The following is a 15,212-nucleotide window of genomic DNA, read 5'->3' as shown; positions in this document are numbered from 1 at the left end:
GATGTATATTGAGCAAAATAATTGTGTAGGCCTAAATCACCTATAGGTGCAAACCCGGGGGTGCAAAGCTCTCTCTATATCTATCTATCTATCTATCTATCTAATCTATCTATCTATCTATCTATCTATCTAATCTATCTATCTATCTATCTGTCTGTCTGTCTCCCGGGTCTGTCTGTATGTCTGTCTGTCTGTCTGTCTGTCTGCCTGTCTGTCTGTCTATCTATCTATATTTTATAGTTAGACATATATTTATAACCGATTGCCATTAATATAATGCAATAGTTATTTCATTGTTCAGTGTTTTTATCAGCGAATAAATTATACAATTTATAGTTTTAAAAGGAGTAACTGTTCCCTTTTGATAAAATATTTTGGCTAATTTGATTCATATTATCATTTAAGTAACAATATTTGTTTATTTATGTGTTGTTATCTTTGACTTAGATTTTGACTTTATTTTCATGTATGATATGATGATTTATGTTGTTCTTTATATTTTCATCTGGTCATTGATGAAAAACAGTTTTTGCTGATCTTTTGTACCTGATTAATTATGTTCTAATAAATAAATAAAATAAATATCTATCTATATTTTACACTGATCTGAGACTTTCCCAATCTGCTGTGAATTAATTGCATCATTGCTTTGTGTTTTAAGATAAGTAGTAGGGCCTACCAGCCCCCGGTACCAGACCCCCCCCCCCCCCCCCCCCCTTCCCAAGTCAACGAAATTAAAATTCCTGTAAACAAGAAAGGCGTTCCATACTACATATTGTTGATTGTTGAAAATGGAAGCTTGCATGAATGTCGAGAGAGAAGCTGATAAAGTTATTGGGAAATTTCACGGTGTTTTGAATCATGCTGAGAGAACATTAGATGAATTAATAGAAAACCTTGCATCTGTGCAAGAAGAATTGTCAAAGTGTAAGTAGATCCGATCCAAAAGTCTAACAAAACACTGCGCCTTGGTTTAGTGTCATGATTAACACTTGAAGTTGTACAGCACAACAACAGTCACTGGCTTTGTCTATCTTGCTCACGCCAGTCTGTCTGTGCTGTGTTAACCTCGCAATGCGTGTGAGTGGTCTATCTGTGCTGTGTACATGTAGGGCCTATGGCTATGTTGCTTTGTTACTGAGTGCAGCCAGTGCAGTGGGCTTAGACCAAATCGAATATGCCACAACTACATGTACCGGTCTGTAGATCTTGTAATAGATTAAATTAAATATTTTATTTTATGCCTTTAACTTAAATTTGAATCGTATATAGGGCCTAACTATATAACAATTCAAATGATACGATTATGAAGACCTTTTTTCCACCTCTGGCGCTGTGTAAGTGTAGTGTAGGATGGGGGGGGTCAGGTGTCCGGACATTTTATATTTTTGAAGCCTTCTTTTTTGTCTTTGGATTACACTAAAAATGTGAATTCAATGGAAGTAATCATCTTGTTCTCTATAATATTTCCTAACATTTTGTACTAAAAATTGATGAAACTTCGCTTGTAAATTTTTCCAAATGACTTTCTAAAATTGATCGTCTGGACACACAACAACTGGGTATACCTTTTCTGTGAAATTTAGGTTTATTTTTCCTTCTGTTCTTCTGGAAACAGTACAGTCCACCGTCTGGTGTACTGTCGTACTGGTGTGTTGGAGGGGACCATTGCATTTAGAAGATGGTGCTGTTAAATATTGGTCCTAGACATACATGTCATTAATTAATAATCATGCATCTTATTGTTACACGCAGACCTCTAAAAATTAAATCACACACATTCAGTGCAAGACAATGTTTCCATGGTCGCCACTATCATGATAAATAATATGATTTTCACCACTTTCCCTTATAAACTATATTGTTAATAACACAGGATATTCTTTGACTCAAGAAGTAAATTAAGTTTATTTTGTTTTTATTTTCTTTTCAGCTCCCCATGATGACCAATTCAATCTGTTTCATAATCACCTGCTGTCATCCAGTATAAAGCGTGTAAGAGAGATAACATCCAGACTTAGTAATGAACATAAAGATATTCATAGTAGTGTCTCCAAAGTAGGAAAATCAATAGACAAAGTAAGTAGCAAATTTCATTTCTTTTGCATTTACAAGGATCTTTTTTTTTGCTCTCCCTCATCCTCATTTTAACACTTATTCCTATTCTTCTTTTTCTTCATTTTCTTCCCATCCTCCCATGCCATTTTTAATTCATCTTGAGAAACTTTTGGGGGGTTTTTCTTTCCAAAAATTTTTTTTTATTCATTTTATTTATATACATATTTATTTTAATATTTAGTTGTTTCATGGATCCTACTACAGTAGGATCCATGGTTGTTTTTATTGTCTCACCTGCGAAGCAAAGTGAGACTATAGGCGCCGCTTTTCCGACGGCGGCGGCGGCGTCAACATCAAATCTTAACCTGAGGTTAAGTTTTTGAAATGACATCATAACTTAGAAAGTATATGGACCTAGTTAATAAAACTTGGCCATAAGGTTAATCAAGTATTACTGAACATCCTATTAGAGTTTCATGTCACATGACCAAGGTCAAAGGTCATTTAGGGTCAATGAACTTAGACCATGTTGGAGGAATCAACATCGAAATCTTAACCTGAGGTTAAGTTTTTGAAATGTCATCATAACTTAGAAAATATATGGACCTAGTTCATGAAACTTGGACATAAGGTTAATCAAGTATCACTGAACATCCTGCATGAGTTTCACGTCACATGACCAAGGTCAAAGGTCATTTAGGGTCAATGAACTTTGGCCGAATTGGGGATATCTGTTGAATTCCCATCATAACTTTGAAAGTTTATGGATCTGATTCATGAAACTTGGACATAATAGTAATCAAGCATCACTGAACATTTTGTGCAAGTTTCAGGTCTCATGATCAAGGTCAAAGGTCATTTAGGGTCAATGAACTTTGGCCGAATTGGGGATATCTGTTTAATTCCCATCATAACTTTGAAAGTTTATGGATCTGATTCATGAAACTTGGACATAATAGTAATCAAGCATCACTGAACATTTTGTGCAAGTTTCAGGTCTCATGATTAAGGTCAAAGGTCATTTAGGGTCAATGAACTTTGGCCGAATCGGGGGTATCTGTTGAATTACCATCATAACTTTGAAAGTTTATTGGTCTAGTTCATTAAACTTGGACATTAGAGTAATCAAGTATCACTGAACATCCTGTGCGTGTTTCACGTCACATGACCAAGGTCAAAGGTCAATGAACTTTAGCCGAATTGGGTGTATCTGTTGAATTACCATCATAACTTTGAAAGTTTATGGATCTGATTCATGAAACTTGTACATAAGAGTAATCAAGTATCACTGAACATCCTGTTCGAGTTTCAGGTCACATGATCAAGGTCACAGGTCATGTAAGGTCAATGAACTTTGGCCACGTTGGGGTTTTTTGTTGAATAACCATCATATCTCTGTAAGTTTATTGGTCTAGTTCATAAAAAGAGGACATAAGAGTAACCATGTATCACTGAACATCTTGTGCGAGTTAGAGTAGTATGCAAAGTCAGCACTGCTGCTATATTGAACTGCGTGATGCAGGTGAGACGGCCAGAGGCATTCCACTTGTTATTATTTCTTTCCCTTTTTTTTGGGGGGGGGTGGGTACATGGACTGCATGTATTCTGAAATGGCAAGAATATGAACAAGCCTCTATCTCTGTTTCCAATAATGTTTATTAGATCATAGGTATTTAAGTGGAAATGTATTCCCTTTTTGTGTCAGTTGTATTTTTATGAAAATTTGCAATCTTATAGTTTATTTCTATTTCTTCATTAATGTTCATGTGTTTATGGTATGTTTATGTACTGATATCAGATACTTTTTTTTTCTTTTGGGGATGTTTTTTTTTAATTCAGTTTTACATGTACGATGTTGTCAAATGCTCTTTTTATCTCTGTAACAGAATTTTGTAAGTGAATTGATAGACCTGAACCAAGACCCAACGTATGGCAATGAAGACCGCATGAAACTCCTCAATACAGTCATCTTTGAACACTTTCTAAGGCAGGGTATGCTAGACATTGCAGAAAATCTATCTCAGGTGAGCTTATTATGCTACATGTTTACATCTGTCATAAATCATAACCACATTTATGGATTGATGATATATTTATTTTTGGAAATATTTATCAAAAACAAGTAATAAGTTAAGTTCAAGTTTTATTGATAAGAGCCATACATTTAGACATATATTTATAACTGATTGCCATTTTTTTTCACTCGATTTTCTATTGTGCCAGAATTATTTCATTGTTCATTGTTTTTATCAGCGAATAAATTATACAATTAGTAGTATTAAAGTTAGTTACTGTTCCCTTTTAATGATTTGAAATATTTTAGTTGGATTAATATTACCATTTAAGTAACGATATTTGTTTATTTATGGTACTAAGTATTGTTATCTTTGATTTAGATTTTTGACTTAATTTTCATGTATGATGTGATGATTCATGTTATTCTTTATGTTTTCGTCAGGTCATTGATGAAAAACAGTTTTATACTGATCTTTTGTACCTGATTAAATATGTTCTAATGAATAAATAAATAAATAAATAAAAAACAATAGAATAGAGTAAGAGTTGAAAAATCAAAATTTGGTATTTTGTGAAATCAGTCAACCATTATAATTTTGTTTTCAGATCTTTGGATTGCATTTTCATGACGAGAACAAGGCTATATTATGCCCAATATCACTTTAATCAGGAACTTAGAATATAAATCCTATGGAGCAAGGTTGATTTAAAGTAAAGTATAAAAAATGCAAATAATGTATATTTATTGGATTTGACAAGTGAAATGTTACTGATGATGGCTTGTCTTGTTTCGGTTTATCCAGGAATCCAATCTTGATGTGTCAGACTCTGCTAAAGAACCATTTGTAGAAATCAACAGAATCCTTGCTGCACTGCAGGAGAAGAATCTGCAACCAGCATTACAGTAAGAAATTGGCCATGATACTATTAGTTATGATGGAATAGTTATATTTGTTAAACCATGCATAGGTTTATATAGTGGGAACTCAGGAAGACAATTTCTGAGAACAGATGCTTAACACTTTTGACAAGATATTTCTTGGTGAATTCTCTTGCATAAGCCAAGGTAACAAATTTATAAAAAGAATGATTATAAGTTGTCACTCAACCAATATTAAGTTTTTAATAAATACACCTTTTTTAAATGATGAAATCTAATGGCATTACTTAATGGATTAAGTTACATGTAAATTACAGCTTGAAAAGATTGTACGGCATTACACTACTATTGCCTCAAATTTAAATCTCTCTTGATAAACCAGGGCATTTATGTTTAAAGGTCAAGTCCACCTCAGAAAAATGTTGACTTGAATCAATAGAGAAAAATCAGACAAGCACAATGCTGAAGATTTCATCAAAATCGAATGTAAAATAAGAAAGTTATGACATTTCAAAGTTTCGCTTATTTTTAACAAAATAGTTATATGAACGAGCCAGTTACATCCAAATGAGAGAGTCGATGATGTCACTTACTCACTATTTCTTTTGTTTTTTATTGTTTGAATTATACAATATTTCAATTTTTACGAATTTGATGATTAGGACCTCCTTGCCTGAAGCACAAAATGTTAAAATAATGGAATTCCACGTGTTCAGGGAGGAATGAAACTTCATTTCACATGACAATGACGAAAAAATCAAAATATTTCATATATTCATACAATAAAATGCAAAAGAAATAGTGAGTGAGTGATGTCATCAGTTCCTCATTTGCATACCGACCGAGATGTGCATATAACTGTTTTGTGAAATGAAGCGAAACTTTAAAATGCCATAACTTTCTTATTTTACATCCGATTTTGATGAAATTTTCAGTGTTTTGCTTGTTCAATTTTTCTCTTTTTATTCAAATCAAGTTTTTGCTGGGGTGGACTTGTCCTTTAAATGCTTACTAGTGCTTGCCATTGCACATATTGATGAAGTGAAAGTAATTTTATTATGGAAGGAAATCATGGGAAGTCACTTTTCTTTAAAGGTAGTCATTAAATAAGATGCCATATTTAGATGTCCAACTCGTTTACCAGATCAAACATGCCTTTACAAGGGACAATCCAGAAATTTTTCTACTTTGAATATTTAAATTTTTTTTATTAGCAATTCAGTGATCCAATAAGCTAGATTAATGAGTTTCAAGGCCATACATGTTTATCTAGAACTGTGATTACAGATTTTAGTTTTCTCCTTTATAGTAAATTCAAAGTTACATGTATTTTATCCGACTATTCTTTTTTCAGATGGGCAGCAAATCACAGGGAGCAACTCAGGTCACAGAACAGTTCACTGGAATTCAAGTTACACAGGTTACACTTCATAGAGCTCATACGGCAAGGTCCAGAGAAGCAGATTGAAGCTCTCCTTTATGCACGTCATTTCTCACAGTTTGCAGGAGCCCATGAAAAAGGTGAGAAGGCAAATGTAAAAGTAGGATATGATTCAAATGTTCTAAAGTCATTGAGAAACTATTACCATTCAAAGATACATTTATCCATACTTTATCAGCCTTCAGAGTCCTTTAGGCAGCCTCTAAAGGTAAAGGAAAATAGTTGCATCGAGAAAGTTATGAGCATTTGAATATTGCGATCACTAATGCTATGGAGATCTTTATATTGGAAATGCGACAAAGATGTGTGATGTCACCTGTGAACAACTCTCCCCATTACTGATGCAGGTGAGAACGCCAGAGGCATTCCACTTGTTTCACTTAAACTGCCTCTTTTGTCACATCTAGGTCATGTACTCTTTTTATAGGAGGGCATGTAATACAGATTTTTAAAGAATACATCATGGATGAAGAGTTTGTATCACCTTAAGAACAAGCAAAAAAAGAGACATTTTGGGGGTATTTTATAGTCCATCAAAGGGAAAGTTGTTCACATGTGACATCACACATCCTGGTCACATTGCCAATGGGAGGATCTCCATAGCAATAGTGATTGAAATATTCAAATGCTCATAACTTATTATTTATCCAATTTTTCTCAAACTTTATTTTGATTTATTTGATTTTTCTGTTTTGACACAAGCCTACTTTTTCCAAAGGTTTGATTCCCCTTTTAGATCAAGGTTTATTGTAACCATATCATGGTAGATCTAGATCTAATTTGGTGGAATCAATGAAATCTAAACTAAAAAAAAAACAGTCATACCGGATATCATGAACATAGATAAGCATAAGTGGGACAGTGTTTTAATATTGCTTTAAAAGAAAACCCTGCTGTCTTGCCTGAAGCAGAATGACTTTGGCACATATTTCTAATTCATACAAACACTTTGAGGGTAATTTGATTGGATTCTACATACTATCTTTGTTCTACAGCTGCTCCTTCCTATGTCATTCCAAAATCCAGAAAACGGTCTGGTTTCAACTCCTTTCAATCTCTTGCCCCCTGTCTTTGGAACAAACTAGGGCTATATAAACCCAATTATTCTACACATGAGGCAAATTGTACAAAATTTAATTACTATATCTTTCGACTAATAATCGCTACAATTGATAATGCTAATGTGAGTTTAATGAATTGCTACATACCATGTTCAAAACAGTAAAAAAAACTTGGCTATGCCAACAGCATTTAGCGTTAAGATGCGTTAAGTGCCCAGACGCCTGTCAGCTGCTATTTCTGGTATGCCAATGAAGGTGTAGCGTGGGGTGTGGCCCAACGCGTCACCAAAAACAACCAGCATCAGTATTCGTGCATTTCTCTTCCAATATACTTCCTTTTTCAAACCAACAACATAAAAACAATTCTGCTGAACTGAACAAATATATTATAACTTTGGTGAATCAAGGGAATTTTCATTTCATTAATACTCCTTTTAAACAATAATTTCCATTAACTTTTATTTAAGAAGAAATAAATCCTTATGGTTCCATTTCAATGACATTTCACTCAAGTATTCAATTTAATTAATCCGCATCTACAGTATCCGCAAAGGTGGTAGAAAAATGGTGTTTCGTCACTACAACACCATTAAAGGGGAAGTTCACCTTGACAAAAAGTTTATTGTAAAAATAGCAGAAAAAATAATAAAAAATATTGCCGAAGGTTTGAGAAAAATTCATCAAATAAAAAGTTATTAGAATTTCAATTATTTGATTTGTGACGTCATATGCGAGCAGCATTCCTACATAGCGAATGGTAAAAAAATCAATAAAATGTCATTTTCTCAGAAAATTGAAAACGGTTTTCACTGTACCTTTAGTATATCAATAGACAAATCATTTCACACCCGATCATGAAAAGAAAACAAAATTAAGTCATCAGGAACCATACAAAATTTGAAATTCATGCATTTTATATTACATAACACATGGGGCAGCTGCTCGTTTATGACGTCACAAATCCAAAACTTTGAACTCTAATAACTTTCTTACTCTTTAACGGATTTTCTTTAAACCTTCACCGATATTTTTTACTATTTTTTCTGCTATTTTTACAACAAAGTTTTCTTCAGGGTGAAATTCCCCTTAACATTTTAGAGAGTGCTACATGGAAGCATTGAGTTTAAAGAGTCACAATTACTAACCACATTATGTTGACACTTACTGTACTTGTTCCTTTGCTGTATTGTATTTGTGCTTTTTATATTGGTAAAATGAATAACAATAATTACAATAAAAATTTTACCACATTGATCTATTCTGTCTCCCATTTTGAACAACAGAATTGCAGGTCTTGATGGGTAGTTTCCTGTACATCCGTCAAGGCTTGGAAGCCTCACCTTACGCACGTCTCTTAGATCCTGTTAACTGGTTGGAAATATGTGACGTCTTTACCCAGGATGCCTGCTCCCTCTTGGGCTTGTCTATTGAAAGTCCTCTTACAGTGGGGTAGGTCTACGATGCAGGGATAATGGCAGACAAAGGGCGGCACTTCACCCCCCCCCCCCATTGTTATTTTGTGAAAAAAAAAGAGAAAACCATGAGAGAGAAAGGGAAGAAACAATAAAAAAATGCTATAAAAAAGTCTTAGTCTTGTAACTATAATACCCCTATTCAATTTAAAAAAAGCTGTCAGCTTAAGGTTATCTTAACCCTATCAAAATAACCTGCCACCACCCTTGCTCCCATCTATCATTGTTTTATATTTTGTTTTGAGAAGGGGAAATATCTAATGAAAATTTGAAATCCATTGAAGAAATTGGGGAAGGGATAAGGATGACTTATGTTTAATAATTTTTAATTTTGTATTTACTTGACCTCAATAAAAGACTAAGTTTTTTGTCTCACCTGCGAAGCAGAGTGAGACTATAGGCGCCGCTTTTCCGACGGCGGCGGCGTCAACATCACATCTTAACCTGAGGTTAAGTTTTTGAAATGTCATCATAACTTAGAAAATATATGGACCTAGTTCATGAAACTTGGACATAAGGTTAATCAAGTATCACTGAACATCCTGCATGAGTTTCACATCACATGACCAAGGTCAAAGGTCATTTAGGGTCAATGAACTTTGGCCGAATTGGGGATATCTGTTGAATTCCCATCATAACTTTGAAAGTTTATGGATCTGATTCATGAAACTTGGACATAATAGTAATCAAGCATCACTGAACATTTTGTGCGAGTTTCAGGTCTCATGATTAAGGTCATTTAGGGTCAATGAACTTTGGCCGAATCGGGGGTATCTGTTGAATTACCATCATAACTTTGAAAGTTTATTGGTCTTGTTCATTAAACTTGGACATTAGAGTAATCAAGTATCACTGAACATCCTGTGCGCGTTTCAGGTCACATGACCAAGGTCAAAGGTCAATGAACTCTGGCCGAATTGGGTGTATCTGTTGAATTACCATCATAACTTTGAAAGTTTATGGATCTGATTCATGAAACTTGTACATAAGAGTAATCAAGTATCACTGAACATCCTGTGCGAGTTTCAGGTCACATGATCAAGGTCAAAGGTCATGTAAGGTCAATGAACTTTGGCCATGTTGGGTTTTTTTGTTGAATAACCATATCTCTGTAAGTTTATTGGTCTAGTTCATAAAAAGTGGACATAAGAGTAACCATGTATCACTGAACATCTTGTGCGAGTTAGAGTAGTATTCAAAGTCAGCACTGCTGCTATATTGAACCGCGTGATGCAGGTGAGACGGCCAGAGGCATTCCACTTGTTTATGCATTGGAGACTAAGTAACTGGGGGAAGGGGCTGATTAAAACTACAATGACTCATTCTCAGAATCAGCTCAAATTATTCACAATCAGGTCAATGTTACCTTTCTCCCTTGGGCAGTGGGCCTCTGCAGAATGTTTCTATTTTATATTCCTTCGATGTGAATATTTTCAGCCAGATCCTCGAGCGTCTTGGTATATTTATATATTATGTAAATATTAGAGTAATGACTATCGTAAAAGATTTAGAAAATGTATCTTATGCATCATTTACATAGGTAGATGGGATTATAATCTCAAATAGCATGCTCATTGTTTTTTTTCTGTTATTACTTCAGTGTTTCAGCAGGTACCATAGCACTGCCAGCTCTTCAGAAGATCAAACAGGTTATGCAACAGAGACAGTGCCATGTCATGTGGACTGCTAAGGATGAACTGCCAGTGAGTATATCCCTGTCTCTTCTTCCAATATCTTTATAGTCATCCATCTTTCCCCTTTCTCTTTCCTTTCATATTTACACAGTGCTTCTGTCTGCTCTCTTGTTCTGCTCCCACTCTCTCCCAATCCCAGACCTGCCAACCAGTACGTTTTTGGCGTATTTACTACGTTTTTACAACCAAAATACAGCAGTACGTTTTGGGGGGGGGGTTTTAAGGCGTATTTGTGAAGAAAAAAAATTAATAATTTTTTTTTCATAATTTATTGAGAAAAATCATCTCTATATGTCTCTATTTCATAAAATTTACACAAATATGGTTGTTAGATCAATGTAATTTCAGGTAACTTGTTTTTTTCAATCATTTTGTTTAAAACCAGGGTGAGAGATATACACATGTTTCAATGTTTTTTTTTTTCATCTGCATGAGCAGTGCGCATTTTAGCTTGTGTGCAGCTTGAGCGCCGCGATGAGCGAGTACGCCACACATTTTATTATAAAATACAGTTTACAATTTTTCATTCCTAGAGGTTGGCAGGTCTGCAATTCCCTGCTTCCTTTCTCTGTATCTCTCCTTTTTTTCTTTGCCTCCCTCTCGCTCCAGTCCCATCTCTCTTTATCCCAACTACTGCAAAGTAATAACAAAGAAATGATGATCACAATTCCTCTAAGAATCAATGTATGTTCTTACAATAAGATTTTGGGTCATCGAAACACTAAACTCAAGCCTGCATAACTTGTATATCAGGGCATGTGGGAAGAAATCATTTGTAGTGGATCTTATTGAATATGATTTATATAGCATACTTCCCTTCTTAATTAGTTGTTCAAAGCACTTTTCACAATGATAGTCTTCCTATGTAACATGCAAAGAAATTTTAATCTCATAATGATTATTTTTTAGATTTTACTTCCCGATGAGGCTTTTTTTTACTCACTTGATGCCACCCTAATAGTTACATTGACACTAGGCCTGGGACTTTCGGGTTTTTTTCTTTTCGGGTACCCGTGGTAATTTTCGGGCGGGTACCCGGGTACCCGAAAATCATGTCGCTCGAAATATGACTGGTGGAAAAACCCCATAGGTGACGTCATCAAGCCAATGCGATGCAAGCCAATTTATGAATGAAAATATAGTAAGCATGCGCATTGCAAGCCTCCCGTGCGCCACGCAGTATTCTATCGAAACAAGTCTGCAATACTCTGTCACCTCGTACCAAAATCGACCTAGAATTCCACTTTTCTATATTTTATATGAATTATAAAAGGTATTCTCAGAGGATCTGTTTTCTCACCGATACCGCACAGGTAAGCAAATTTTTATTACCTCTTGCTTTAGCGTCTTAGTATAGCGTCGATATTAGTCGTGTTCGTGAGTTTGTAGAATCTATCGCTACGTTAACAAAGCCAATTGATTTCCGGGTTTCGGAGCGTCAAATGCGCCAGCCAATCACGATCGTGTTACCATTTTCGGTTTATGATGAACTGAAAATGGTATCAAGAACGTGATTGGCTGGCGCCTCGTATGCTCCGAAACCCGGAAATCAATTGACTTTGTTCACGTAGCGATAGATTTTACAAACTCACAAACACGATGCAACATCGACGCTACTTCGTAAGATTTTGACGGAAAAGCAAGAAGTAATAAAATTTGCTTACTTGCGTGGTATCGGTGAGAAAACGAATCCTCTGAGAATACCTTTCATAATTCATATGAAATAAAGGAAAGTGGAATTCTAGGTCGATTTTGGTACGAGGTGACAGAGTATTGCAGACTTGTTTTGACAGAATACTGCGTGGGGCTAAGGCTTGCAATGCGCATGCTTACTATATTTTCATTCATAAATTGGCTTGCGTCGCAGTGGCTGGATGACGTCACTGCGCTGCAAAAGAAACATGGCGACGATTGAACGATCTTAGTCACATCATCATCACTTGAAAAACAAGTATATTTATGGATATTTCGAGGGTAATTGGTGAGATTCAAAATGAGACTTGTGTACTTTTGTGATGAGTTTACAATAATGTCTTACACTACGCAATACAAATCAAATGTACGTTATACTGGTGAGCAATTTTCGGGTATCGGGTATTGATTTTTCTACCCGGGTACCCGACGCTTACGGGCGGGACCCGGGTACCCGGGTTTTAGTCCCAGCCCTAATTGACACATGTGGTTTGTTCACTAATTTCTTGTATTATTTTGTTTTACAAATGTCAGATTGATGAGTTTTGTCTTGACTTTCAGATTGAAGTTGAGCTTGAGCCAAGACAACGCTACCACTCTATATTTGCTTGCCCCATCCTGAGACAACAAGCCTCAGAAAACAACCCTCCAATGCGTTTAGCATGTGGTCATGCAATCTCAAGAGATTCACTCAATAAACTCATCAATGGAAACAAGTAAGTCTGCTTCATTTAACTGAGATATAACAACTGGTTTATATATCTAGTTCATATCTTTTTTTCCAAGTGATGATAGCAATAATTATAGTAATCATTGTTAATAATAAAGAAATAATACAATTTTCTGCGATAATACAGAGATTTAACCCCAGGATTAATTCCTTGAATGCATGAGCGCTGAGAGGCAGCTCGAGCTAAAGCCGGGGTAATAATAATAACGCGCATCGGAATAGAATATTTCTAGATAGATGGTGCTATGTAAATGCCTATTATTATTATTATTATTATTATTATATAACCAGGATTTTCAGACCAAGCTTGTACAGGGAGGGGGAGGGTGTCAAATCAACCTACTCTCCCGCCCCCCCCCCCCTTGTCCTCAGCTGAAAAGTTCATGATCGAGGCACAATTTTGCATGTACATTAAGACAGCTGTAGGGTGCTGTTGTACATATATTTTAGAGGCAAGATGACAAAATTCTTTTGTATTTTATTATCATGGATTATGTAAGTGAAAGGCATGTATTTTTCTTTTTTTATTCATTTTGCTTTATAAAAAGGTGCCACTTGATAATAAATCTTTCGCAAAAAGTTGGTGGAAAGCATTTCCAAAATTACTGTTTACAAAATGTCAAACTTGGATTAATTCTTTAGTTATTTTGGGGCGTCAATTTCATTTTAATTTTTTAGTACTTCAAATTTTTATATGTTTTATTTTTATGACAGAATGTTTTCCAGTATTGAAAATTAAAGATGAATGATAATTGACCATGTTCTTTAATCTCTTCTATATCCAGGATCAAATGCCCTTATTGTCCAGTAGAATCTTCACCAAATGATGCCAAACAGCTTCATTTGTAACTGACGCAATATATCAAGATAAGACTGTAAGGAATCTACTCTACCAACTGGGCGTTGTGGCGGTTGCCTTTAATCCAAGCTACGTGGGGAAGTTACAAATTGATGCAGAGGTTCGAGTTTCTAACCCTGGTCACGTCTTTCGGATGGTGACGTTAAAGGTCGATCCCAGACGTAAATAATCATTTCTGATTGATACACGTCCGACAAAATTCAAATTCACACACAAGACTACTACATTGGTTGGATCATGCATATGGGATGCTTTTGTAGTTAGTCAGGTTATATCCCAAATGAACATATTACCACAAGTCATTTTTAAGGGTTAAAGATGATGTGCCCTGTTGGAAATACGAGTTGCACTCCAATGCAAGTAAGAGAAACCATAACAACTGATTTCAACCGGTCAAAGGTAGGGATAGCGCTACAAGTGCACTGGGGTGACCCCCTATGATTGTTTTAAGTAGTGGAGGAAAAATCTGAGATAACAGTATGATAAAGAGGAATCTTGGTCATATAAATATACAGTGCATCCCTGTGAAAAAGACACTGGGAATTATCAGTGATTTATCATAACTTAATCGCATCCTAATAATATGATACCAATTATCAAAGCGCAGTAGAGTATATGTACATAGTAGCTGCGCTATATAAATGGACCTATTATTATTATTAATAGACAGGCACATTTACTATCAATGTAATGCTTAGAATCTCCTCTTTCACCTGGTATAACTCAGAACATTCTTCATTATACAACTCCCAAGAATATACTGTAATCTGATTGGTCCAAATCGGATCACATGATATTTTGCGAATTGGCATATTGCATCCAAAATGCACTATCCTGCACTCTGACGTCATACCAAATTCACTATCCTGCACTATCCGAGGTCTGGAATTTACTAGAATTATCTAGAATTTAGATAAAATATAGCATTCAGGGAAACTCAGCATGGGGGAGGGGGAGGGGTTGTATAAAATAAACAATGCACTCATTCTTGTGCATAGAGGACGTAAATAATGAACTCTGTGCTTATCGCACATCGTTCATTATTCAGCCCTGCATGCACATGCTTACATGTGTTATTCGTATATTCTTGCACGATTGAGTAAAAACAAATTGAAGAATGAATCCGAAAAGGAACTTATTGGTGGGTATTGGAAATTGATTCGTGGATTGTATTTTTTTTTGTATTTGTAATTAAGTTATGATATATCTTTTGATAATTCTCCTTTTTTTCTTGAGGGGGGAAGGATGCACTGTACAATGACCCAATTTTTTCCATTGATAAACATCTAACCTTTAGTTTTTTTCTTAC

The 15,212-nt window shown here is 35.2% G+C and overlaps 1 protein-coding gene across 2 annotated transcripts; it reads left to right on the top strand.

The window, feature by feature from the left end:
• The first annotated feature begins 768 nt into the window (after positions 1 to 768).
• On the top strand, positions 769 to 14,478 carry LOC121424923 (E3 ubiquitin-protein ligase RMND5A-like). 2 transcript variants are annotated; one of them, XM_041620813.1, is made up of 9 exons: positions 769 to 927; positions 1,934 to 2,079; positions 3,945 to 4,082; positions 4,878 to 4,978; positions 6,309 to 6,475; positions 8,740 to 8,905; positions 10,529 to 10,631; positions 12,876 to 13,030; positions 13,830 to 14,478. In XM_041620813.1, the coding sequence occupies exons 1-9, from the start codon at positions 792 to 794 to the stop codon at positions 13,891 to 13,893; spliced, it is 1,176 nt and encodes a 391-aa protein (XP_041476747.1). In that variant the 5' UTR covers positions 769 to 791; the 3' UTR covers positions 13,894 to 14,478. The 2 variants fall into 2 exon arrangements, with proteins under 2 accessions (XP_041476747.1, XP_041476748.1); XM_041620814.1 differs by lacking the exon at positions 769 to 927 and adding an exon at positions 1,060 to 1,198.
• The last annotated feature ends 734 nt before the right edge of the window (positions 14,479 to 15,212 follow it).

The sequence above is a fragment of the Lytechinus variegatus genome, chromosome 12, assembly GCF_018143015.1.
Source record: "Lytechinus variegatus isolate NC3 chromosome 12, Lvar_3.0, whole genome shotgun sequence".
In the NCBI taxonomy this organism is placed as follows: Eukaryota; Metazoa; Echinodermata; class Echinoidea; order Temnopleuroida; family Toxopneustidae; genus Lytechinus; species Lytechinus variegatus.
Note: the sequence above shows the minus strand (reverse complement) of the source record. Positions and strands in the feature narration are given on the sequence as shown.